A 25,497-nucleotide genomic window follows, 5' to 3' on the forward strand; every position below is an offset into this window, starting at 1 on the left:
GCAATTTGGCGAGATGAAGTCTGGTCTTAGGATAGAACAACCGATAGAGAGGATGATAGATGCGGGAAACACACCAACGAGGAGGGGCATTATCGCGAGACAGGGAACACGGCTTGCGAGCATCAAAGAAGAACATTTGATTGTTGGATTGTATGAGGAATTCTAATGAGCGGCATTTGCCGCAGACGGTATCAGGGTCCCGACAGCATCATGAAGAGCACAAGATGCCTATGCGTTCCCTGGATTGGATATTTACAAGGAACGGATCTGGCCAACAAGGTCATGAGCCATACGGAGGATCACATGTATTATTACTGATATTCTTAGTGGGGGTTTCCTATCACAGAGAAGGTGTTGTAGAACTGAAAGAGGGTGTATATCCAGCAATAAAGAAGACTTGGACTATTTTCTGACAGCCTATGGATCTATTACCAGGCTTGTGATGATGTTGTGCAGGAAATCAAGGTGTAAGTCAGTTATTTAGAGTGGTTTGCATGTGATAATGAGGTCTACAACAGATGGAATGGAGATTGTGGGGCTCTTCTCCAACAGCAACAACCTCAAGAGCCTAAGGAGAGTTTAATGTCAGCATGAGGGATCGGGATTGGATCTGCAGACAACCATGAATGACTTCACTTAAGCCAAAACCCCGAATCCAACTCAATTCCGTCTGCCCGGGCCGCTACAACCGCAACCTTTTCAGCCTTACATTGACTGCCTACTCGAGTGATCAGCCACACCATCTTTTCTTTGTTTAAGAGAGCGACTGGCTAGACTACTGCATAGGTAGTGTCGGCCCTCATCTTGGAACCCCACGAGACTCGGCTCATTACATGTGGGGAAAATACAGAGCAGAACTCATGATGCGAACCCCGCGAGCCGAAGCCGAGGCAAAGAAAGCCGGGGCCCGGGGTTCGTAGAATTTAATTATTGGGTATCATTGCCCCGGAAGACCGAGGGAATTTAAAAGTTGGAGAAGGATGGCAGCTGTAGGATCATCATTGCGTTTTGGCAAGAACAATTGTATTAAGATATTCTTGATTTTATTCTTAGAATTCCTTCAACAAGAATTAAATTCAACTTCCTACCAACTGCACAAGGTGGAAAGTTTCGATAGAAGCGTCTCAGTTGAAACGACGCCAATCGAATAGAAACATAGGAACAGACGCCTGGTGACGTATTGAGTAGATGGCTAGTAGCTATATCATCCTTCAGTTTTCATTCTTCCAGTCTCCTTCTCGTCTTCTTTTGCATTATTTCATATTCTCGGGCGGAGCTCCATTGGTAAACAACCCTTATCTGTAGGTACTTACATCATTTCCCTACAAGCTGTGAGCTATAAGCTACACCCTCCCCTAGGCCGACCACCCCACACTCCCACTCCCACTCCTCCGCATTCGACATTCCGAGGTTCATTTATTCATAACCCATAACCACAGCTTACACCCTTCCTCACCTTCTCTCTTGTTCCTCCTTCCTCCTTCCCTCGGTAACACTCTCCTCCCAAACTCACCACAATGTCCTCCGCCGACGCTCCAGACTCTGCCATCGAGGCCCGCGCCGCCGACAAGCTCAAGGACGAATCCAAGGCCGGCGCATCATCAGGACTCGCCCAACAGGCTCGCGCTTTCGCTGCTGGTGGTTTCGGTGGTCTTTGCGCTGTCGTTGTCGGACACCCTTTTGATCTTGTTAAGGTCCGACTTCAAACCGCTGAGAGAGGCGTCTACTCCTCCGCTGTCGATGTTGTGCGCAAGAGTATCGCTCGTGATGGTTTGCGACGAGGTCTCTACGCCGGCGTGAGCGCTCCTCTCGTCGGTGTGACTCCCATGTGTACGTCCACCTCTATCTTCCCTTAACAACCCCGCACAGTTGAATTAACCCTGCATCAGTCGCCGTGTCTTTCTGGGGTTACGATCTGGGCAAACAAATCGTCGGGGGTGTGGGCGAGGTCCCCGCCGAGGGTCTCACGATCGGCCAGATCTCAACCGCCGGCTTCATCTCCGCCATTCCCATGACTGCCATCACCGCCCCTTTCGAGCGCATCAAGGTCATTCTCCAAGTCCAGGGACAGAAGCAGCTCGCTCCTGGCGAAAAGCCCAAGTACAACGGTGGCGTTGATGTCGTCCGACAGCTCTACAAGGAGGGTGGAATCCGTAGCGTCTTCCGCGGCAGCGCTGCTACCCTCGCCCGTGATGGTCCCGGTTCTGCTGCTTACTTTGCCGCCTACGAGTATATCAAGCGCAAGATGACTCCTGTTGACCCCCTCACTGGAAAGCCCAGTGGCCAACTCAGCCTTACAGCTATCACATGTGCTGGAGCTGCTGCTGGTGTTGCCATGTGGATCCCTGTCTTCCCCGTCGACACAGTCAAGTCTCGTCTGCAAACCTCCGAGGGCAACGTCACGGTTGGTAGCATCGTCCGCGAGCTATACGGAAGAGGAGGTGTCAAAGCATTCTTCCCTGGTTTCGGCCCTGCTCTAGCCCGTGCTGTGCCCGCCAACGCTGCTACTTTCCTTGGTGTCGAGCTGGCTCACCAAGGCATGAACAAGTTCTTTGGTTAGATAAGTACGGAATGAGTCTCTGAAGCATCGTGTGTGTTTGAGGAAAAGCTACTATTGATTTTATGGATTTCAATATGGATTATTGAATGAATGCTGGATGAGGATTACAGCGTATGAAAGGCGTTGGTAGGTGGACATGTCATGACTTAAATTTTCGTTTTCACCCATGAGTGGGTGCATTTTGGAAGCAATATTCGAGCGCTGAAGCATACCTTCTGTTTTCAAGTATATAGACCATGAGCAGTTAGATCTGGAGATTAATTTCTGGTATGGTCCATAGATGAATGCATCACCGTTCCTTGGCATCAGGGTATCAGAAAAATTGACCGTTGGAAGCATAAGGGACGAAATTAATAGGTCACTTTATGCCCCTTAGAGTATAAAAATAAGTAGTCTAAGAACTATAGCCTAAGACTTAGGAGGCCATTTTTTCTGCTGCCCAATAGCTTGGATCTGTTGGGTCTAGGCTCGAAGCAGTCACTAGTAGACGTCTATAATACTAATTTTATCGTTTTCTTCACTACGAAAGAACGCATTTGAGCAATCTTGAGCCTTCAGTGGCACTCTATCATACAAAATTGGCACAATATTGTACCGTCCTACCCACGTACCAGAATAACTTGTCTCCCTGGGCGCCAAAAATCATCATGTGCCTGGACCCAATAAACAAAAACAACCTGGAATAACTCAATGAAACATATTGCGGCCGTTTAAATCCACCCCTTCCCCAGGTATCAATCCCAGTGCCGATAATTTCGGCATGTCGTTTGCATCGCCAGCCTCCCTTATTCATATTGATGGAGTCCCGCCATTGCGCCGATGCTATGAGTAAAAGACAGACCTGTCTGTCGCCGAGTACTGAAGCAAATAAACGACCAACAGGAAGCAACGCGCGCTAAAACATTGTGAGGCGAGGGGAGATGAAAGTGTTCCGCCGTAAGGCTCAATAAATGAGACTATTCACATTGTCGCCCTATCAAAGGGTGAAATAGAGCGGAATAAATATAGCAGGATATCGGAAACGTCAAGTTAAGCACGCTCGGTAGTCGTCCAGCGTCGTTTGGAAAGACTCACGTCGCGGTATCGCTCTGCCTCACCAGGAGGCCGGGGAAGGCCCCAAAGCCCGCCTAGACCGTCCCCAAGCTGTCCAATCGGGACCTCCTCGACTGGTTTGTCGTGATCATGTAGAACGTCTGTCATGATTCGGATCGGGCCCGATAGTATGGGACCCCGAGGGGTGGCCTTTGGGGTGGTCTCTCCGCTAGAAGGAAACGAGAACGAAGCCAATGAGGAAAATGCGGCAGGTGGCAAGGCCATAGTCAATGAGTTGGTCGATTTAAGCTCGAAACGAGAAGGTAAAGATGATTGAATGGGGAGGCTTGAGGCGACCTCAGTGGTCAAGGCCCAAGGCTCATTCTTCTTGTTCTCGATCGTATTGTCGAAACGGCCAAAGTTAGGCAAGACGTTATCAAAATCTTCCTTATCGGAAGCCTCGTCACTGCCATCATCCATCAACCTCAGGGACGAGGAACGAGGAGTCCATAAGCCGAACGAAGGTGTGCTGGCGCTTGGGGAGCTACTTCTCGGAGTTGTTTCACCCCTTAGTGCTGTTTTTTCTGTTGATGCCGCTGCCGCTACTGCCGCTGCAGTACCAAGCTTAGGCACACGGTTTAGAGGTCGTTGAGAGCCCGAAGTCCGGCGTATCGATGATCCAAAAGCCGCACTGGCTGAAGCACTGCGACTGCCCCCAGGCATAATAGGATCCGAGTAGACAAAGGACCCGATAAGTGGGCCAGGGCCCTCGGTATCACTGATACTGGGCTTGCGGCCACGAATAGTGGTGGGGAATGAATCAGCCGCGTTTGATCTGGCAGATACTGGAGTCGAAGTGGTCGAGCGCAGGTGCTCGGTGCTTGCAGACATTCGAATATCGTAGATCTGATGGGGCGAAACATGAGGCTCCTTTTCGTGGGCTGATGCGGCTAGAAGAGTATGGTAGTCGGCATCTTGTTTTCGTTCTGCCATAGTGATGGATGCAATGCCGACATCCATAAGCACAGGTTGATGAGTGATGGCCCCGATGAGCGCATTGCAGCCAGCACCATGAGATACAAGGATAACAACAGTCTCCACATCCTCATCTTCGGAGACCGCCTCGTTATTGTCAGTTCCTTCCTGAGACGCTCCAGCAGCTTGTGTGACCATCTCATCAGGTGCATCAGTCGTAGCGTACCAATCCACCATCTTCTTGAGACCTCGCCGAAACCTCTTGTGCATGTCTGTCCACTCTTCTCCAAGCTGGCCACCATCTCCAAAATCCAGTGGAGCTCTCATCGAATCCCATTGATAATCCACCACTACGCACTCGTCGCGCGCATGGGCCACAAACCCGTCAGGAATCTTTCCAGAGCTCGAGATGGCGTAGTTGGGCTTTGGGACTGTGTATCCCTTCTTCGTTAGTTGGTTAGCCAGCTGGCCTGTCAAAGCTGCCGCCATGGCTGAGCCTGATGAGTTTTCCGCCGAGGACCCTGGTCTCATGGGTCCAAGAGACGGACTGGCGGCTGGTGAACCGTTCCATAAAGAGGCAGTAGAGCCTCTGTGCGGCATGGGAGTGGGCGCAGGTGCGGACGTCAGGGCGCTGTAATCTTCACGCCTCAGCAATTCAGCCTTTGCGCTTCCGAGCATAAGAGCGGCTCCAGGAGGCGGAGTGATGTGTTCGAAGTATTCGGGGGACAGCCATTCCCCAAGGAAGGAATCAAGGCGTAGTATCGTAGATCGGAAGTGCTTTGGTGGGCCAGTGGCAGAAACGAAGATGTCATTCGGACGATGAGGCGACTCATGGGGAGTCTGGGCGAGCCCAGAGCTGATTCCAATGGATGTTTGGGCGCATCGTAAGAAGGGCGAGCTATGGATAACGACTTTAAATCGGCGACGTCTCTTTGTGTCTTTGGAATTTGATTCGTAATCGGCTTTGGCTTGTTCGAGGATACTGGAAATTTGATTACCAACAGCTCTAGCCTGTAGCCAGCCGCCGTAGGTCAGAGGAGGATCGTAAGGAGTAGGGGACGAAAGGTGCCATTTTTTGTCGGCGGCGTCAAGACGGTTGCCGTGCCTATGTTGAAAGTCAGTTGATTTTCTTGACGAACGTTGTGCTGTGTTGGTAGACGCTGCGCTAAGTTGCGCGATGCAATTCCGACGATGCATCATGACGACAGGGGTCCAAGAATGACAGTAGGTGGAAACGTACCTGACGACAAAGATGTAGGCCGGCGTACGGCCCATGATGGAGTTATCAACAGAAACAAAGTAGGAAAATTGAAGGAGTATAAGTGAACAACAAGGCAGTGCTGGAAGGAAACAGAGAGAAATGTCTTGGGTAAATAGAGAGAGGAGTGAGGTTGGTCTGCTGAACCGAATAAGAGAGGCCAAGGGGTGATCAAATACCCCGGGCCTGGCGTGGGTTACACAGTTAGCAAAGTTATTGGAGCTTGTGCAAGTGCAGGGCGCCCACTATTAAGCCGACGTGAAAGGTAAGGCAACCTAGGCCTGGAGGCGCACTAGGTACCTGGGTAGGTAGACGGGCCAAGATTGAACTTGGACTGGGAAAGGAATCTCGCCCGAATGTGTATAAAAAGTGTTGTGATTTATCCGTAGGCTTCGACTTCGAAAGTAAGGGAGATGAGATACATGAACGCCACGAGCTAACAGGCGGTCCAGTTCAGCAGGTGACCAGAGAGGTTGGTCTCTTTTGGTTCCCCTCAGCGAGTCACCGTTGCACGGCAGACCTAGATAGACCGTTGACCTGAGGTGAGCACACCGTGTCACTCCGGGTGAAATATCAGTCGAGTTAACGTTAGATGAGATGAAGACTCGAAGGGGTGTTTCGATCTGTTGTTGTTGTAGAGTATTTTTTTGGAAAACACAGATAAAATAGAAGAAGAGGCAGAGATGGAAGAAGGAAACAAAGAAAAAAGAGGAGAAGCTACAAGGTCAAGACGGTGATAGATCATGTCTACTTTTAGCAACCTGATTCTCCAACAATCAAATGTCAAAACACACCCATAGTTAGACCACACACAGAGGCCAAGGGGGGTTGCCTTGCCTTGCCTGCTCTTGGCTCGCAGAGTCAGATTCAGCGGGGTTATCATGAACCGTCGGGAGTCGAGGAATAAAAACAAGAAACTTTTACAAATTTGGACGGCATTCAGAAACGGTTCCAGGGTCACATTTGGAGACGCGCCGTCAAAGTGGATTGTCACCATGCGCTAAGTGGTATCGATCAGCATCGTTGAAGAGTATTGAAATCCTGAGATGATGCTACTACTATTGTCTGTAACCTGTGGGTGGTGAACATTGTAGATTGGGGGTTAGTAGCCTTGGGGGTTTAATCAATTTTGTTTTAGTCATGATGCATCATGGTATCGTGATCTCATTTCCAACCCCAGGTTCTCCCCCAGCTCTCGTCTTATGACAGGTGATGTTTGAGGTATTTCAAGCTGATGTTTCGGGCCCGAGTCCAATCATTGGACGTTTCGGCTCTGAATATCATAGCTTCGAATAGAGTGCCCCCGTGCAGGATGCCATTGCTTGATTGATTGATTGACCGCGGCCAGTACAGAGCAGTCCATAGGTACAGTACAGTACAGTACAGTACAGCTAAACAATTACACATACAGTCCATACCTAATCCCTGGCTCCGGCCCTGGCCCTGTCAAAATCAATGTCAGTGCATGGGTTAAAGTAGCGGCTATTAACTGCAAGTGGATAACATACGCCATTAGGCCCTCCATAAAAACACGACTCGAGTCCCCAAATATTTCTTTCATGTGATTGTGGTTTTTATATGTACCTTTTCCGTCTCCGGTTACGGCCCTCATTTGTCACTAGAAGAACCATTTATTGATTCTTCTTTCTTCTGTCCACCTGACGATGCATGACTGGTGTTTGTGAGGGCGACCCATGACTCCATAAGGATATTGGCTCTTCGGTTGTAGTATAGCTCTACTGATTGATTGTAATTAACTCGATTTGGCTTCTCATTCTCATCCATCGCATCGTCATGGTGGAGTCGCTGCAGGGCCCTCTTTTTCTTTCTCTTTTCCGTTTTCTTTTCCTTCCAGTCTTTTTTGCATATAACTCCGCCGCGCTACTGCACATAACTTAGTAATTAACTACAGATTGATGTTATCCTTATCCCTGGTACCGAGAGAAAGAAGAAAAAAATATGATTCCCATCCTGACCCTCAAGAGGAGTAAGACAAAGAGGATATTATGGGTCTTCTCTTTTGCCCAGCATGTCTGTGCAAGACAAGGCATTGCCAGGACGCTCAACCTAAGATAATGGCCTGCAAATAGCAAAATGATAGCTAGTGAGTTTGTTGAACAATGTGCTTTGCATTCTTTACACTACTGCTACCACTCGTATTCTACATGGCAGCCAATAGATATCAAAACTACTTAATCTGTCTAATTCTCTTGTCATCATGTAACAATACTTCCAAGAGGTCAGAGCAAAAGCAACATTAGGTAAATGCTCGTCAGCTTACAGAAACCAATAGAATTTCTCATTAACACGTAATATTGAAGATTATTGGATATGTGTCAAACAATTGTTTTACCCAGAACCATATGTCTGCCGCACTAAAAATCAGAGCATATCTCAGTGTTAGTCGAACCATTTCAGATGCCCTCATCAAACATCACATGGTGGCAACAAACTTAATCCCCAACTTAGTATTTAACAATCCTAACCCTGGTTCTGGAAGGAGGCATCAAAGCTTTATCGTATCTGGATCTACACATCCCAAGCTTCTCTTGAAATTGACGTGAATCATAAAGGCTTACAAAGGTAAAGAGAAGTCTACCATGTGACTCGATTAGGAAATTTAGTGCCTCCAATTAGTACAAGCGCCAGGGGTGCTAGACGGTCGCTTCGGGCGCTAGACGCCGAAAACTCCGGGTCCAGATCTGGTAAGATCCTGGGTGAGGCTAGGTGTTACCTCCTTGGAGTCCTTGGTGACGTTGATCCTAAAAGGGATATCATCAAACTGATGGAATTCATGGTCCATCATCGCCGCTTCTCAGATTTGTAAGTCTGAGAGATCCTCAGCAAACTTCAACCTGTTTCAATTGCCATTGGCCAGTTGATATGATATTCGTCGCATCTAGCCGCTAATCTTCACTCATTAGCTATCTTAGTACCTACCTACCCAACTACACTCCTTTGTCAACCATTTCCTTTCATCGCATCGCATCCCCGCCATGAAGCTCTCCGACCTCCGAATCCAAGCCCTCGTAGCAGCGGCTCTGTTCGCAACAACCGCATTCGCCGAACATACCAGCAACTGGGCCGTTCTGGTCTGCACGTCGCGGTTCTGGTTCAACTACCGCCACCTCGCCAATGTCCTCTCCATGTACCGAACCGTTAAGCGTCTCGGTATTCCCGACTCCCAGATCATCCTCATGCTTCCCGATGACATGGCTTGCAATCCTCGCAATGCCTTCCCCGGAACCGTCTACAGCAACTCCGATCGCGCCGTCGATCTCTACGGCGACAACATCGAGGTGGACTACCGTGGCTATGAGGTTACTGTCGAGAACTTTATTCGCCTCTTGACTGATCGCGTTGGCGCCGAGATGCCTCGAAGCAAGCGCCTTCTCACTGATGATCGAAGCAATATTCTGGTGTACATGACGGGTCATGGTGGAAACGAGTTTCTCAAGTTTCAGGATGCTGAGGAGATTGGCGCATTCGATCTTGCCAATGCCTTTGAGGAGATGTGGGAGAAGAAGAGGTGCGTGATAGTTTCAATGCCACTGCTGGTCCAGTACTAACCTTTTCCTCAGATACCATGAGATTCTCTTCATGATCGACACTTGCCAGGCGAATACTATGTACAGCAGACTATACTCACCCAACATTATCGCCACAGGTTCCTCTAAGCTCGACCAATCATCCTACTCGCACCACGCTGACAACGACGTTGGAGTCGCTGTTATTGACCGATACACATATTACAACCTGGAATTTCTTGAGAACAACGTCAAGGACCTCAACAGCCAGAAGACAGTTGGCGAACTGTTTGACAGCTATGATTACAGTAAGATCCACTCTCATGCAGGCGTGCGATACGATCTATTCCCCGGTGGTGAAGAAAACGCCCGCAGCCGCCTTATCACAGACTTCTTTGGCAACATCCAGAATGTCGAGGTCGACCGCAGCGGAAACCTGACCCTTGAGGAGGATATCCTGGCGCTCAGCAAAAAGATTGCTGCATTGCAACAAAGAGAGACAGAGGCTAGCAAGAAAGAAGTTGGAGAGAAGGTCTCTGCCCAGGCACCTGCTAGTGTCCCGACTGGATCTGCCAGAAAGATACAAAAGCCGAAGGCTTTGACAGGTGATAACTGGTGGACCAAGAAGGTCGTTGGCGTAACGGCGCTTGCAGGGTGTGGGCTTCTATGGGCTTTGGGATCCTTCCTTGAGGGTTAAATACTGTAATTGAATGAGTATTGTTATGACTATATACTTCTTGCATGAGAAACAGGGAGAATGGCGTCTTCAAAAGGAATGATATATTTATGCTTTCATATTGATACCATATTTGATAATATTAAAGACCAGTATTCGATGGCAGATCCCTATTAACTGTACCTCCGAATGTGTCTCAATCATGAAAAGGAATAACTTGGGCATTTAGACGTGGGCACCGGTTTTGATGCGGTTGGTGAAGATATTCTAGATGCCTTAGTCAGCAGCATTTTGGTGTTGAACATTTCGCACTTTTACCTTTGTTGAACAGAATCTCAGTTTTACGTTGTCGCAAACTGGCATTCTACAAGCGATCAATCATTTTTGCGAAAGTAACAGGGGTTTCTTTTTTCAGTTTGGTAGTCGTGGTTTTCCTTCAAAAAATTTGACATCAGCCAGCATGGAGAAATCAAAGGTAAGACAACAATAACAATACTTTACACGATGCTCCCCTGTAGAGGATCTGGTTGTCAACAAGTCAGAGGGAACAAGAGTGAACATTCTCACATGTACTTCTGAATGGTTAAAATTTTAAAACTACATACTGACCACTCTTCTCTTCAGACGAGGCCTCTCAAAACTATCCATCTCAAGTCGCGTCCACTTACAACACATGCCCTGGCATGGTCTTGCGACGCTGAGCTTGCGGTCTCAACAGACGACACAATTTACATATTTCTACCAGAGTACCCCAGGAGTGGGGGTCCAGATGATGCAGCGGAAGATGAAGAGTTACAAAGCCAGTATACGCTTTCCTACCGTGCCTCGGGCTTGATCCGCCCAGATCCAACAATCAACGCTCAGCTTTGTTCTTTTTCGGGCATCAGAGTGGCAGGGCCGCCAGCTAATGACGAGAACTGGTTTCCCGGTGTTGGAAGTGGTCTGGTCACTGGCTCAGGTGCTCCCATCTGCCAAATTGTGAGATTGGAATGGTCGCCAAATGGACTTGGGTGCAACCTCCGGCCCGTCCTGACAGCGCTGTCTACGAGTGGGTGCATCTATGTGATCGGAGAACATATCGACCGACAATCCGCCATGGTTGCAGGCATGCGATCCAGAAGTTTCAAGGCGTGGAAGACACTTTGGGGACTTGGGGCTCAACTTCCGCTGCCTGATACTAATCAGGAGGATGGCTACCGGAATATGAATGAGCGCATCCAGTCTTTCTCGTGGGCCAAGGAGATTGATACAGGCAGGGGCTTATTAGCATACTGCAACGATATGGAAGAGGTTACTATTATGACAGTGCAACTCTTCTCTCGGCAAAAAGAGACTGATCCTGCTAGCGAAGAGACTATCTGGGACATCCGGGAAGTCAATCGATTCGATGGCAAAGGCCGGCATACCAAAGAAGATGTAAGCTATTCTAGACCTGGCTGGGAAAGCTTCTAACCTGGAACAGGCTGTGGACATCACAGATCCAGATTACGTTCCTCACGGAAGCGCCTTCTCTCTTAAATGGAGTCCTTGGTTCAGAAGTGAAGGTAAACGTACATCTATACTCGCGTATCTAACCAAGAACCATGTCGGATTCCGGAGAGTTACTATCCTGGATAATTGGGAAAGGGGTCAATCGCCGCGGATTGAAGTTGAGAGCACAGATACGACATCTATATGCATGTTTCTTTCTACAGACGCATACGTTGAGTGGCAGGATCAGGTACAAGACTTCTGATACGGGGGGATTTCGTTGCTGACTTGACTCTAGATCGTCTACGATGGTGATAGGCCTACAGCTCAAGGCGTAATTACCACGCCCTTCGATGTGAAGCCGTTCCAGGTTTCCTTTGTGGCCAACGCCGAGGAACCATCTGAACCCCATTATACTTGGGAGTGCTCAACGACATATCCCAAGGAGAGCGAAGTGGTCTCATCAAACCCTATAACAGGTATGATGTCAAGAAGTACTGACGGCTATGGCTAACAATGTCTTAGGATTGATGATTCACGATCAGAGTCATGTAACGGGAGGATCCGTTCCAAGCTATTCTATAGTCAGGTTGTCGGCGACTATGCGCAACCAAGATTGGTTTCAAACAAACCTCCCTACCATGGAGGCCTCAGTACCTAAATGGGCGGTAAGGATTCGACGACAGACAACGAGACTGGTACCCAGAGCGACTGCCCTAGAGGGCATAGACTCTGATTCGGATGACTCAGAAGACGATATGATAGAGGAGGATACATCACAGCTGCAAGTTCCAGAAGCGAGGTACCGCATCTGGGGTCTGGCGCATTCACCTGGTGGTGGGACAACGGCTGTACTTGTGTCACGCTACAGTACTCTTCACCCAGAAAGAAGAGCACTGTGCAAGCTAATGTTTTCTCGAAGAGATGAAGAGCGCGAGGAGGCGGCTGGTACATCTGTGCCAACGAGACAACTGACGACTGAAGGGCAAGTCTGGGAATGGATGTATGGGAACGGTCCTGAAGTTCTCGGAACTACTTCCACCAGCAAGATCTCACCAGAGATGCATAACACACCCCTGAGGGAGCAGTTCGAAGACATTGCAGCACACCAGAACTGTGTTTTCTGCTATTCAGCGCTACGATTGGAAGAGGATATAGCCAAGTGTGAGAACGGGCATTTGTTTGGTAAGTTAAGCATCCGACTCTCTCCCAAAGCCATCCTCCTGACGACCTTTAATAGCCCGTTGCGCCTCAACAGGTCTCGCTATCATGGCTCCAGATATATCAAGAATATGCGCCGTTTGTGAGCTCCGATGTCTCAAAGTTGCAGAGTTGACTCGTGTCGCTGACGAGAATTTTGGGCCGGGAACAAAGATAGAATCTTCTGGAGAAGTTTGCGGTGGATGTGGAGGGAAATTTGTGGCCTAAAAACAAATAAGCAGTAATTGAGAGTTGACGCCCTGCCGTGATGCGGTCTTCATTTATGCTGCATACCTTTATGTCATGCTCTTTGCATAGCTGCTCTTCTTACCATAAGTTGGGATTTGTTTTCTGATTCCAGACAGTTATCCCGCTTAGCTTGGCGTCTCATCATTATTCTGATACTGTCTTTTGCACCAGATCAAGTTGACATTTACAGAAAACCAAATACAACTACTACCTAGACAACCATACTTGCCAAATCTGCCGATGCTTGCATCCATCTTCTTGAGGGAAACGACTGACCACTTCTTTTAGCAACCCTCTAGAGGAGTTTGCTCTAAATATCTGTATGGCTTTCCGTTGCTTTGTTTGATCTTCTGGATGCTTCCCCCCCCCCCCCATTTACCTTCTGTAAAACCAGGAGCGTCCAAGCCTATTCTGGTCATCAAATAATCCGATTTAATCATACGAAGATACTTACAAGGTTGAATAGGCATTGTCCAACGTTCATGCAGAGCCCACGTGCGGCGAGATCTGCCCCACACGATCGGAGGAAACCACGTGCAAGGTTCGACACCTCAAAAAATCGACACAAGAACAGCCTATAAACAGAAAATGAAGGTAACAACATCAAGATATATATTCAAGCTGAAGGTATACTCCGAGGTTCTAATTTCCTACGGTATAGACACCTACGAGCCAAACCAATCTAATAATATAGCTTGTTAGTTGAGATAATATGACACTTTTAAACATTTCTCAGATCTAAAACATGTGGAGCTAATAATCTAATGGGTAGTACTATGTATCTCGTAGACTCTCAGCTGTACACATCTACCTTCAGCTTCTCCATGTTAATATAACTAAGCCATTTGAGTTTTTATTGAGTCTTTCTAGAATAAAAGTCTATTGCATATTCTAAAAGGCAAAGGAACCGAGAGAGTGGACTTAACCAGTCGGAGTTTCAAGAAAACGAATAGAAATACATATTATTAATTGCCATATAGATTGACGCTTTGACGATGCTGGCTGGCATGGTCTTTCAGCACCTGGTTGCCCTCTATATGTTGCCTGCTCTTGATTTCTCATATTAACTACCTATGATGTTAGAATGTAAATAATCTTGGTGAATCGCATGAGTGGGCAGAGTCACACAAACTATCAGACAACCACAGCTCAATATTTACCACAAACTCGTAGACTAAGCTAGCTAAATAGCGTTGTCTCCCCTTCCTTTCAGTAAACATCTCGCTCTGAAATACTCTAATTTATAATTGATGTATTTCCCTAGTCCTTGACATTGTCTTCTTTAAATGCTGGAGAAATTCGTGGTCCAGGGTAGTTATGATATATGTGACAGGGGTAAGTGGGTATACACGATACTTGGAACGTATTGCGGAGCTTTCCAGCTGTAATTAGATTAGTAGGTGCTGTCTATGATACAGGCTACATGACAAACAGTCTTATTCCCAAAGCCTCATGTGGAACCAGCCTGGCTGGCAAGAGAATAACAAACGAAACTGGTAGAATAATTGACAAACGTGGCCTATATAACCTAGCTTCTTGGTGTATGCTTCACATAACACAAAGCGTAAAAAGCCACCGTGATAACTCCTTGCTTAACTGATAGGTAAGAGTAACCAATACTCAGGCAGGTACGACGACTAGCCCCACACAACCACATCTCAGTCGTCAAAGACGTACTCCAGGTTTCATTTTCATTTCCAATCCTGGAACCAACTGAACCGCGTCCGTACACAAGTGACCAGCCCAGCCTCCCAATCCCACTCCCGCTGCCACTCTCACGCCCACGACTCACGCCCATATTTGATCTGACGTTTCCAGACCAGATCCGTCATTCGTTCACCAAATCGAAACCCGACAGATTGATTGGACCCCATTCGTGTTCCATCAACAGCCAACTACAAGCCTGTCCTCGCTCACACACGCGTGCCCGATCCCTCCCACTCCCACTATACGCCGGCTGCTGTCTGCCGCTGTTACAGCATCCATAGGTAGCATAGCATAGCATTCTTAGCTCAGCTCAGTTCAGTCCAGCCCATCACGCGCTGCCGCCTGAAGCGCTGCACTGACGCCTTTGACGCCCGTCATGTACTCCGCCGGCTACAACTTTGGCAACAATGCTGCTCCCTCTTTCAACAACCCTGCCCCACAGCAGCAATCTGGAGCTCAGCCAGCCGCTCAGCAGATGATGTATAACCAGCAGCAGCAGTTCGCCGGTATGGCTCCGCAGGGAGGCTTTAACCCCGGCGCGAATCCTCAAATGATGGCCGGTGGTCCTGGAGGTATGATGCCGAACACAGGTATGCAACATATGGCTGCCAATGGTCAGAGTAGGTCCAATCTCCATACTCGCACGCGACACTCCATCAGCCCCCTCAGCATGCGCTTGTCGTGAAGACTATGGCCATCGCCAGAAGCAATTTGATGATGATGGGCCAGTTGCGCGACTGGTCGAGAGCGCGGCGCAAACTACTTTCTGACGCGACGCAATACTATCTCATCGTTTCCAGCTTTAGTGACTAACATGTTGCGCATAGTGGCAGGATTTCAGCAGCAATTCCCCGGTAATCCGTATGGCCAAGTCGTTCCCTCCTCGGTCGCTCCCCAAAGCTTCGCGCCAAGCTACATGATAGGCGGAGGCATGCAAGGCTTTCCGATGAACCAGGGCGGTATGCCTCAACAACCTCATATGATGCAGCGAATGCAGCAACAGCAACAGCAACAGCAACAGCAACAACAACAGCAACAACAACAACAACAGCAGCAGCAGCAGCAAGCGCAGGCGCAGGCACAGGCGCAACAACAGCAGCAGCAAGTTGCCAACGCTGCCGGTATGGGTCAGGTCTCTACTCCGCAGAGACCCCCGAGCGCCGTACAAGGGACACCAAACAATGCCTTGCCATCTCAACAGGGTCAATTCTCGACTCCTCAGCCTCCATCTCAGAGCCAAACTCCTACAAACCATCAGCAGCAGCAGCAGCAGCAGCAGCAGCAGCAGCAGCAACAACAACAACAACAATCGCAACCTCCACAACTACAGCAGCAACAACCTCAGCAACCACAGGGGCAAATGCAGGGACAGGTGCAGCAACAACAACCGCCCTCGGCTGGTTTAACAACACCCCAGACTCCGACTTTCTCCTCAAATCAGGGACAAGCCGTGAATGGCAGCTCATCAGCTGCTGTACCGCTAAGTCCTGGAACGGAATCTCGAGACAAGGAGCGTTTCGCCTTGCTATTGGACATAAACCATGAACTACTCTACGAATCGATTCAAATCCAGGCGACACAACAGGAGCTGAAGAAGGAAAGTGCTGCGGCTGGAAACCCGGGGGACAAGAAAGAAGAGGAAACGCAGCTACAGCACGATTATCTCCAGTGAGTCTTTTTGTCGGAAGTGTTGTCAGGTTGCTAACAGTACTCTTCAGATGCATGAGGCGATTGCAGGCAAACTTGTCTTATATGGCGGCACTTGCAGATCGAAAGCCTGAGGTTAAAGTTCCACCTTGTCCAGCATACCTTAGTGCACCATCCCTGAATCTTTCTACCAAACTCCGAGCTCCAGCCATAGGGGGACCTGAAGGCACAGAGAACAGTATCGACCCAGTGGCAGATCGCGAAGAGCGAAACAATAGCATCAAGGATCTTTACTCGAGATTGCAAGCCGCCTTTCCTGGCTTTGATCCCAAGAAAGAACCTACTTTCCGTGCGAATACACAAGGTGGACAAAAGCCTGGCAACTTAATGGGAAACCAGGCCAGTCCCACAGCTCAAAGGACACCAAAGATCACAAATATGGGGGCGCCTCGAATGCCATAGCTGGACACGGCCAGATTGGGTTTTTTTCTTCAAAAAAGATAGCAAGGTGTACATTGATGGGTTATAGACATTTCAGACAAGATTACTTCCTCTTCGCTGGTTGGGTTGTCGTGTTTCATTCTTTAAAGAATAGCATTTGCATATTGTTTCAGTATAGGGCTGCTGACTTGGTTTGAAAGTATTGAAGAATATGGAAGTTGGAATGATTTTAACTACAAAAACAGCGTTGCCTGAGAAGCGTTTGTACAACGATACGCTTGTATCTGTCTGACGGCGGTGATTTCCCTTGCATGTCTAAGGACTATATGAGGGAACTGAGGAACGGCTATACAAAATGATCATATCAAAGACTTCCTCAAAGGTCCAGTCGTCCAAGGCCAATATTGTGAATCGTGATCAATACCTACCTATGATAGCATAACGTCATCCCAGTTCCACGAATCTCATCAGTCATGAACACCAATAATTAGTGTTCAATTAACGACTCTTCTCTCTTTTTTACATTGTAAGACATGGCCATGGGTTCGCGTGGCACGAGCCTCATCTCATGCACAAAAGCTAACTTGGCTACATGGGCCTAATAGATAGAAATCTCGGCTTAAATCTTGGGGTACAAGAAGCAGACGACGACCCAAGCACTAGCCCAAAATGACATACTACGTAATGAAATTGACTGAAATTTTATCCTCGAGACCCTAAGTAGTCAAGTTTTTCAATGCATCTGAACGACTCGGGTGAAACTAAGATTCAAAGTGGACTGGAAGGTACCTACGCCAGTTAATCCAATGACAACACAGTTGTAGTAAAAAAAATCTTTTTTTTTTTTCAAGCTGTGGAGGAGATGAATAGTGGAGTTTTTGAGTTTTAGCCTGTGATGCGGCGCGGCTTTTTCTCACTGCCGCCCTGGGCTCGAGCTTTTGATCTTTGGGGTGGTTGATTGCCGATTTCAAAGAGATTTTGCAGCGTGCAGATTAGATTTTCACAGTAAAAACAGAACAGAACCCTTGCTGACACATTCCTTCTGAAGCTTCTGGAACGCTTCTCTGTGTGCTTCATGCAATGTAATGTCGAACATGGCTTTGTCTTGGTATCACAGACCTCGTCATGACAACTTCATGCCAACGATTGGATCACTCTCCCAGATCAGAGATGATTATTCCGTTACCGGAGTCATATCAAGCCTCCCCGCCACCTGCCAGCTTGTGTTCTTCCTTGGACATGTTGTCGGAGCGGCTAAACCCTGACCGCTGATCTAACAAACCCACTCTCGAGGCTCAAGTCCAACCATCTCTCATGGTCGATCACTCATGATGAAAGGTTGTTGCGCAGCTTGTGGAGAGGCTTGAGAGGTTCGGCCAAGGCATGGCGGGGCATTTTAGTGTCCCTGCAGATATTAATGAAGTGCTATAATTGGGCGCCTTCAGGGAACTGTTTCTGAATTGACCAACCAAACCTCTCGTAAACCCACAGCGGGGAGCACCCTGTAAGAGCAGACAATCAAGTCAGCGATAAAAAAAAAAGTTTCCCAGGGCCGCCTTCGTCAAGAAACTCTTCTTCTTCTCCCTCCTTCTCCCCAAACCCTCGCTCTTCCAGCATCCTCTTCTTCTGCAACTCTTGCTGAGGCTAATGATTGCGAGGTAGCTTCTGACCTTATCAGGGTAGCTCTGAAAACGAGTTAACTTGCCGGCCCGTCGCTCGCAATCTCCCTGTCCTCCCGCGGCGACCCCTCCACGACGTTTCGTGCCCCGCGTTTATCTGGGTCTTTGGTTGATATCATCACCCAGCGCAGTCCCTTTTCTCTCTTTTTTGTTTCAATTTTATATCACAACCACCACAATGGCTTTGGTTCCTCAACCTCCCGCCTCTGCTCGTCAGTTTGGCGCCGAGGACGATGGCCTCGTCTGCCTCGAGCTTGAGGATGGCTCCACCTTCCAAGGTTACAGCTTTGGTGCCCAGAAGAGCATTGCTGGAGAGCTGGTCTTCCAAACGGGTATGGTTGGCTATCCTGAGTCCGTGACGGATCCTTCGTACCGCGGTCAGATCCTCGTTATCACTTTCCCCCTCGTCGGAAACTATGGTGTTCCCTCGCGCGAGGCCATGGATGAGCTTTTGGGTGACCTGCCTGCTCACTTCGAGTCTAACGAGATCCACATTGCTGGTCTCGTCACAGCTTCATACGCTGGCGAGGACTTCTCTCACTTCCTTGCCACATCTTCTCTCGGCACATGGCTCAAGGAGCAGGGCGTTCCCGCCATGTACGGCGTCGACACCCGTGCCCTGACCAAGAAGATCCGTGAGAAGGGTAGCATGCTGGGAAAGATGCGCCTTGAGATTCGCGGCCTTACCAACGGCGCTGTTACCAGTCGGGTCGATGGTGCTTTGGCTGCTCTCCCTCTCGACAACTTTGAGCAGGTCGAGTGGGTCAACCCTAACAACAAGAACTTGGTCCAAGAAGGTGAGTCCTCTAGCGTTTTCGTACTTGGAGACGCATGCTCATTATTTATATAGTGTCCATTAAGGAGCCTAAGCTCTACAAGCCACCTCCGTCGGTCGCCCGTAAGCACCCTTCAGGGCGTACTATTCGTGTTCTGTGCCTCGATGTCGGTATGAAGTTCAACCAGCTGAGGTGCTTCCTCAAGCGTGGTGTCGAAGTCCTCGTGTGCCCCTGGGACTATGATATTGCCAGTGCCATTGACGAGTTCGATGGTCTCTTCCTCTCCAACGGTCCCGGTGACCCCGCCGTTCTCGAGAACACCGTTAAGAACATCGCTTCCGTCCTCGAGAAGAACGAAATCCCCGTGTTCGGTATCTGCTTGGGTCATCAGCTCCTCGCCCGTGCTGCCGGAGCTACCACCAAGAAGATGAAGTTTGGTAATCGTGGCCACAACATTCCTTGCACCAGCATGGTCACTGGCAAGTGTCACATCACTTCTCAGAACCACGGTTTCGCCGTCGACACTGACAGCCTGACCAACGGCTGGAAGGAGCTCTTCGTCAACGCCAACGACGGAAGCAACGAGGGTATCTACCACACCGAGAAGCCTTACTTCAGTGTGCAGTTCCACCCCGAGAGCACTCCTGGTCCTCGCGACACCGAGTTCCTCTTTGATGTCTTCATCAACACCATGGCCAACTGCGCCGAGAAGCCTGAGCTCCTCAAGACCCCCGTCCACTTCCCTGGCGGCACCATCGAGGAGAACGAGGCTCTCCACCCTCGCGTCTCTGTCCGCAAGGTCCTGGTTCTCGGCAGTGGTGGTCTCAGCATTGGCCAGGCTGGTGAGTTCGATTACTCTGGTAGCCAGGCTATCAAGGCCTTGAAGGAGGAGGGTATCTACACCGTCCTCATCAACCCCAACATCGCCACTATCCAGACCTCCAAGGGCTTGGCTGACAAGGTTTACTTCCTTCCCGTCAACGCCGACTTTGTACGAAAGGTCATCCAGTACGAGCGTCCTGATGCCATCTATGTCACCTTTGGTGGACAGACTGCCCTCCAGGTCGGTATCCAGCTCAAAGACGAGTTCGAGTCGCTCGGTGTCAAGGTCCTTGGTACCCCCATTGACACTATCATCACCACTGAGGATCGTGAGCTCTTTGCCCGCAGCATGGACTCTATCGGCGAGAAGTGTGCCAAGTCAGCTTCTGCCAACAACATTGACGAGGCCATGCACGCCGTCAAGGACATTGGTTTCCCCGTCATCGTGCGTGCCGCCTATGCCCTTGGTGGTCTCGGTAGTGGTTTCGCCAACAACGAGGACGAGCTCCAAGAGCTCTGCAACAAGGCTTTCGCCGCCAGTCCCCAGGTTCTTATTGAGCGCAGTATGAAGGGCTGGAAGGAGATCGAGTACGAGGTTGTCCGTGATGCTCAGGACAACTGCATCACCGTCTGCAACATGGAGAACTTCGATCCCCTCGGTATTCACACTGGTGACTCTATCGTTGTCGCCCCCTCCCAGACCTTGTCTGACGAGGACTACAACATGCTGCGAACAACAGCTGTCAATGTCATTCGCCACCTTGGCGTTGTCGGAGAGTGTAACATTCAGTATGCCTTGAACCCCTTCTCCCGCGAGTACTGCATTATCGAGGTCAACGCTCGTCTGTCCCGATCCTCAGCTCTCGCCTCCAAGGCCACCGGTTACCCTCTGGCCTTTATCGCTGCTAAGCTTGGTCTCGGCATTCCCCTCAAGGAGATCAAGAACTCAGTCACCAAGTCCACCTGTGCCTGCTTCGAACCCTCGCTTGATTACTGTGTGGTCAAGATGCCCCGATGGGATCTCAAGAAGTTCACCCGTGTGTCCACCCAACTTGGTTCTTCTATGAAGAGCGTTGGTGAGGTCATGAGCATCGGTCGATCATTCGAGGAAGCCATCCAAAAGGCTATCCGTGCCATTGACCCCAACAACCTTGGTTTCAACGATACCGAGGCTCTCATGAGCATTGAGGATGAGCTTCAGACCCCCTCTGACCAGCGTCTGTTTGCCATCGCCAACGCTATGCACGAGGGATACACCGTCGACAAGATTTGGGAGCTTACCAAGATCGACAAGTGGTTCCTCACCAAGCTCAAGGGCCTGAGCGACTTCTCCAAGCGCATGACCGGCTACAGCACCACCGACATCACTTCCAGCCCATCCATCCTCCTCCAAGCCAAGCGTCTCGGTTTCAGTGATCGTCAGCTCGCCAAGTTCTGGAGCTCCAACGAGATTGCCGTCCGCCGCATGCGACTTGAGGCCGGTATCCAGCCCTTCGTCAAGCAAATCGATACCGTCGCCGCAGAGTTCCCTGCCTTCACAAACTACCTCTACATGACCTACAATGCCTCCGAGCACGACGTCAGCTTCGACGATCACGGTGTCATGGTCCTAGGTTCCGGTGTCTACCGTATCGGTTCATCAGTCGAATTCGACTGGTGTTCAGTCAGAGCCATCAGAACACTCCGTGCTTCCGGTTTTAAGACAATCATGGTCAACTTTAATCCGGAAACGGTGAGCACAGATTACGACGAAGCAGATAAGCTTTACTTTGAGAATATTCTTCTTGAGACTGTTCTTGATATTTACCAACTTGAGAACTCGAGTGGTATCTTGGGTGCTATGGGTGGTCAGACGCCTAACAACATTGCCTTGGCTCTGCACCGTGCTGGTGTTAAGGTGCTTGGTACTTCTCCTGAGATGATTGACAACGCCGAGAACCGATACAAGTTCTCTCGTATGTTGGATCGTATTGAGGTTGATCAGCCTACTTGGAAGGAGCTTACAAGCTTCTCTGAGGCTCAGGACTTCTGTAACGCTGTTTCGTACCCTGTTTTGGTTCGACCTTCTTATGTTCTTTCTGGTGCTGCCATGAACACTGTTTACTCTGAGAAGGATTTGAAGAACTACTTGGACCAGGCTGTTGAGGTTTCTCGAGATCATCCTGTTGTTATTACCAAGTATATTGAGAATGCCAAGGAGATCGAGATGGACGCTGTTGCCAAGGACGGTAAGGTTATTGGTCACTTTGTCTCTGAGCACGTCGAGAACGCTGGTGTTCACTCTGGTGATGCTACCCTTATTCTGCCTCCTCAGGATTTGGAGGCTACCACTATTCAGCGTATTGAGGAGGCTACTCGCAAGATTGGTGCTGCTCTTAACGTCACTGGTCCTTTCAACATTCAGTTCATTGCCAAGGACAACGATATCAAGGTTATCGAGTGTAACGTTCGTGCTTCGCGTTCGTTCCCCTTCGTGTCCAAGGTCATGGGTGTTGATCTGATCGAGATGGCTACCAAGGCTATTATGGGCCAGCCTTTCCAGGCTTACCCTCCCACCGACCTTGCCCCCAACTGTGTCGGTGTCAAGGTCCCCCAGTTCAGTTTCTCCCGTCTCTCCGGTGCTGATCCTGTTCTTGGTGTCGAGATGGCCTCTACTGGTGAGGTTGCTTGTTTCGGTATTGACAAGAACGAGGCCTACCTCAAGGCTTTGATGTCTACTGGCTTCAAGATCCCCAAGAAGAACATCCTCCTGTCCATTGGTTCTTACAAGGACAAGCGTGAGATGCTTCCTTCTGTTCAGAAGCTCGAGAAGCTCGGCTACAAGCTGTTTGCCACTTCCGGTACCGCTGATTTCCTCCAAGAGCACGGCGTCCAGTGCCAGTACCTTGAGGTTCTCGGCAAGGAGGAGGACCGCAGCTCCGAGTTCTCGCTCACCCAGCATTTGGCCAAGAACACTATCGATCTGTACATCAACTTGCCTTCCAACAACAAGTACCGCCGCCCTGCCAACTACATGAGTAAGGGTTACCAGACTCGTCGTATGGCTGTTGATTACCAGATTCCCCTTGTCACCAACGTCAAGAATGCCAAGATCCTCGTCGAGGCCATTGCCCGCCACTTCGAGCTTGAGGTCTCCAAGCGCGACTACCAGACCAGCCACCGAACCATTGTTCTGCCTGGTCTTATCAATGTCGCTGCTTTCGTTCCTGGTATTGCTTCAGCCAACAGCGACGATATCCAGACCGTCACCAAGGCGTCCATCTCCGCCGGTTTCAGCATGATCCGAGTTATGCCTCTGGGTGTCGATGGTGCCATCACTGATGCCATCACCCTCAACACTGCTCAGCAGAACAGCCGACGAGGTGGCTTCTGCGACTACAACTTCTCTGTCGCTGCTACCTCGGACAATGCTGATCAGATTAGCCATGTTACTGGCGAGGTTGGATCTCTCTTCATTCCTTTCAACCACCTCTCTGGTAACATCAGCAAGGTCGCTGCTGTCACCGCTCACTTCGACTCTTGGCCCACTCACAAGCCAATTGTCACTGATGCTAAGCTGACTGATCTGGCCTCCATTCTCTTGCTCGCTAGCCTTCACAACCGTCGCATCCACGTCACTTCGGTTACCAACAAGGACGACATCAAGCTAATCGCTCTCAGCAAGGCCAAGGGTCTCCAGGTTACTTGCGACGTTTCCATCTACTCGCTCTACCTCTCTCGCGACGAGTACCCCGAGTGCGAGCGTCTCCCTACCGCTGTTGATCAGAAGGCTCTTTGGGCACACTTGTCCACCATCGATGTCTTCTCCATTGGCAGTCTCCCTTACCGCCTGGCTACTTCGCTCGGCCACAAGGGTGATCCTCACATGGGTATCTCCGACGCTCTGCCTCTTCTCCTGACCTCTGTCGCTGAGGGCCGCCTGACTGTCGATGACATCAAGGACCGTCTCTACACCAACCCCATGGACATCTTTGAGCTCCACGAGCAGTCTGGAACTACAATCGAGGCTGAGATCGACCGCCCTTACAACTTGGCTCCTGGTAACTTCTGGTCTCCTTTCGAGGGTCGCCTCATGCGCGGCTCCGTTCAGCGAGTCACTTTCCAGAACACCACCGTCTGCCTCGACGGCGAGGTCCTGAAGGTCTCGCCTCAGGGCAAGGACATGTCTGCGCACATTGCTCCTCCTATGTCGCCTCCCGTCAAGCCTACCACTTCGATTGCCCAGGCCACAGACTCCCCACGAGACCGCCGGCTTTCTCTGTTGGGTAGCTTCCAGCCTCTGAACCGCCTCCGGGGTGTTGATTCTGGCGCTGTCGGTGCCAATCTGCCTTCACTTGCTCATGGTGCCGCCCCTGTTGACGAGCTTGCCTCTGGTCTGCAGCTCCAGCCCCTAATCAGCTCGTCGCCACTCCACCAGCTTTTGGCTCGACCTTCGTCGTTCAAGAACACTCACGTTCTGTCCGTCAAGGCTTACAGCCGAGCTGATCTTCATCTGCTCTTCACTGTTGCGCAGGAGATGCGTCTTGGCGTGCAGCGTGAGGGTGTCTTGAACATCCTCCGAGGTCGTGTGTTGACCACACTCTTCTACGAGCCTTCTACTCGTACCTCGGCGTCGTTTGATGCTGCCATGCAGCGTCTTGGTGGCCGCACCATCGCCATTTCCACCTCTCACTCTTCCGTCCAGAAGGGTGAGACCCTCCAGGACACCCTCCGAACTCTGGCCTGCTACGGTGATGCCGTTGTCCTCCGTCACCCTGAGGAGACCAGCGTCCACGTTGCCGAGAAGTACAGCCCTGTCCCTGTCATCAACGGTGGCAACGGCAGTAAGGAGCACCCTACCCAGGCTTTCCTCGACCTCTTCACCATCCGTGAGGAGTTGGGTACCGTCCAGGGTTTGACCATTACCTTCCTTGGTGACCTTCTCTATGGCCGACCTGTGCACTCTCTTGTGTACCTGCTCCGCCACTACCATGTTCAGGTCCAGCTTGTTGCTCCCAAGTCCTTGGCTCTGCCCCCCAAGGTCCGAGAGCAGCTCATCGCTTCTGGCCAACTTCTCTGCGAGTCTGAGACTCTTACTCCTGAGATCCTGTCTCGCAGTGATGTCCTGTACTGCACACGTGTGCAGCGCGAGCGCTTCCCCAGTGAGGAGGAGTACCAGCGGGTCAAGAACTCTTACCGCGTGGACAACGCCTCGCTCAAGCATGCCAAGAGCTCTTGCATTGTCATGCACCCCCTTCCTCGCAATGAAGAAGTTGCTGAGGAGGTTGACTTTGACCAGAGGGCCGCGTACTTCCGACAGGTAAGCATACCTTTCAAGTCTTATTGATCATATTCACTAACATGTTTTTAGATGCGCTATGGCCTTTACTGCCGCATGGCTTTGTTGGCGCTGGTTATGGCTGATTCGTAAATTATATGATGGATGGATTTGGAAAAGTTTCATGACAGGATCATTCTGTTTCTTTTGGGTTGGGAATT

At 49.9% G+C, this 25,497-nt stretch overlaps 6 protein-coding genes across 6 annotated transcripts; 5 read left to right on the plus strand and 1 right to left on the minus strand.

Moving 5' to 3' along the window:
• Positions 1 to 1,517: 1,517 nt before the first annotated feature.
• Positions 1,518 to 2,560, plus strand: FSST1_000847 (carnitine:acyl carnitine antiporter; the record flags this gene model as incomplete). The annotated part of the gene is made up of 2 exons (XM_083235025.1): positions 1,518 to 1,830; positions 1,890 to 2,560. The coding sequence occupies 2 exons, from the start codon at positions 1,518 to 1,520 to the stop codon at positions 2,558 to 2,560; spliced, it is 984 nt and encodes a 327-aa protein (XP_083091029.1).
• Positions 2,561 to 3,589: 1,029 nt separating this feature from the next.
• On the minus strand, positions 3,590 to 5,842 carry FSST1_000848 (uncharacterized protein; the record flags this gene model as incomplete). Its single annotated transcript, XM_083235036.1, has 2 exons — positions 3,590 to 5,672; positions 5,808 to 5,842. The coding sequence occupies 2 exons, from the start codon at positions 5,840 to 5,842 to the stop codon at positions 3,590 to 3,592; spliced, it is 2,118 nt and encodes a 705-aa protein (XP_083091030.1).
• Positions 5,843 to 8,821: 2,979 nt separating this feature from the next.
• FSST1_000849 (uncharacterized protein) lies at positions 8,822 to 10,049 on the plus strand (the record flags this gene model as incomplete). The annotated part of the gene is made up of 2 exons (XM_083235047.1): positions 8,822 to 9,354; positions 9,407 to 10,049. The coding sequence occupies 2 exons, from the start codon at positions 8,822 to 8,824 to the stop codon at positions 10,047 to 10,049; spliced, it is 1,176 nt and encodes a 391-aa protein (XP_083091031.1).
• Positions 10,050 to 10,488: 439 nt separating this feature from the next.
• Positions 10,489 to 12,926, plus strand: FSST1_000850 (uncharacterized protein; the record flags this gene model as incomplete). Its single annotated transcript, XM_083235058.1, has 6 exons — positions 10,489 to 10,503; positions 10,653 to 11,444; positions 11,491 to 11,748; positions 11,797 to 11,977; positions 12,024 to 12,683; positions 12,739 to 12,926. 6 exons carry the CDS (start codon positions 10,489 to 10,491, stop codon positions 12,924 to 12,926), a joined length of 2,094 nt encoding a protein of 697 aa, XP_083091032.1.
• A 2,104-nt stretch (positions 12,927 to 15,030) lies between these two features.
• Positions 15,031 to 16,763, plus strand: FSST1_000851 (uncharacterized protein; the record flags this gene model as incomplete). The annotated part of the gene is made up of 3 exons (XM_083235069.1): positions 15,031 to 15,274; positions 15,482 to 16,322; positions 16,373 to 16,763. 3 exons carry the CDS (start codon positions 15,031 to 15,033, stop codon positions 16,761 to 16,763), a joined length of 1,476 nt encoding a protein of 491 aa, XP_083091033.1.
• A 1,836-nt stretch (positions 16,764 to 18,599) lies between these two features.
• Positions 18,600 to 25,429, plus strand: FSST1_000852 (bifunctional carbamoylphosphate synthetase/aspartate transcarbamylase; the record flags this gene model as incomplete). Its single annotated transcript, XM_083235080.1, has 3 exons — positions 18,600 to 19,218; positions 19,272 to 25,318; positions 25,370 to 25,429. The coding sequence occupies 3 exons, from the start codon at positions 18,600 to 18,602 to the stop codon at positions 25,427 to 25,429; spliced, it is 6,726 nt and encodes a 2,241-aa protein (XP_083091034.1).
• Positions 25,430 to 25,497: the final 68 nt, after the last annotated feature.

This window comes from Fusarium sambucinum, chromosome IV (genome assembly GCF_050947815.1).
Source record: "Fusarium sambucinum isolate potato_lamoka chromosome IV, whole genome shotgun sequence".
Taxonomy (NCBI): Eukaryota; Fungi; Ascomycota; class Sordariomycetes; order Hypocreales; family Nectriaceae; genus Fusarium; species Fusarium sambucinum.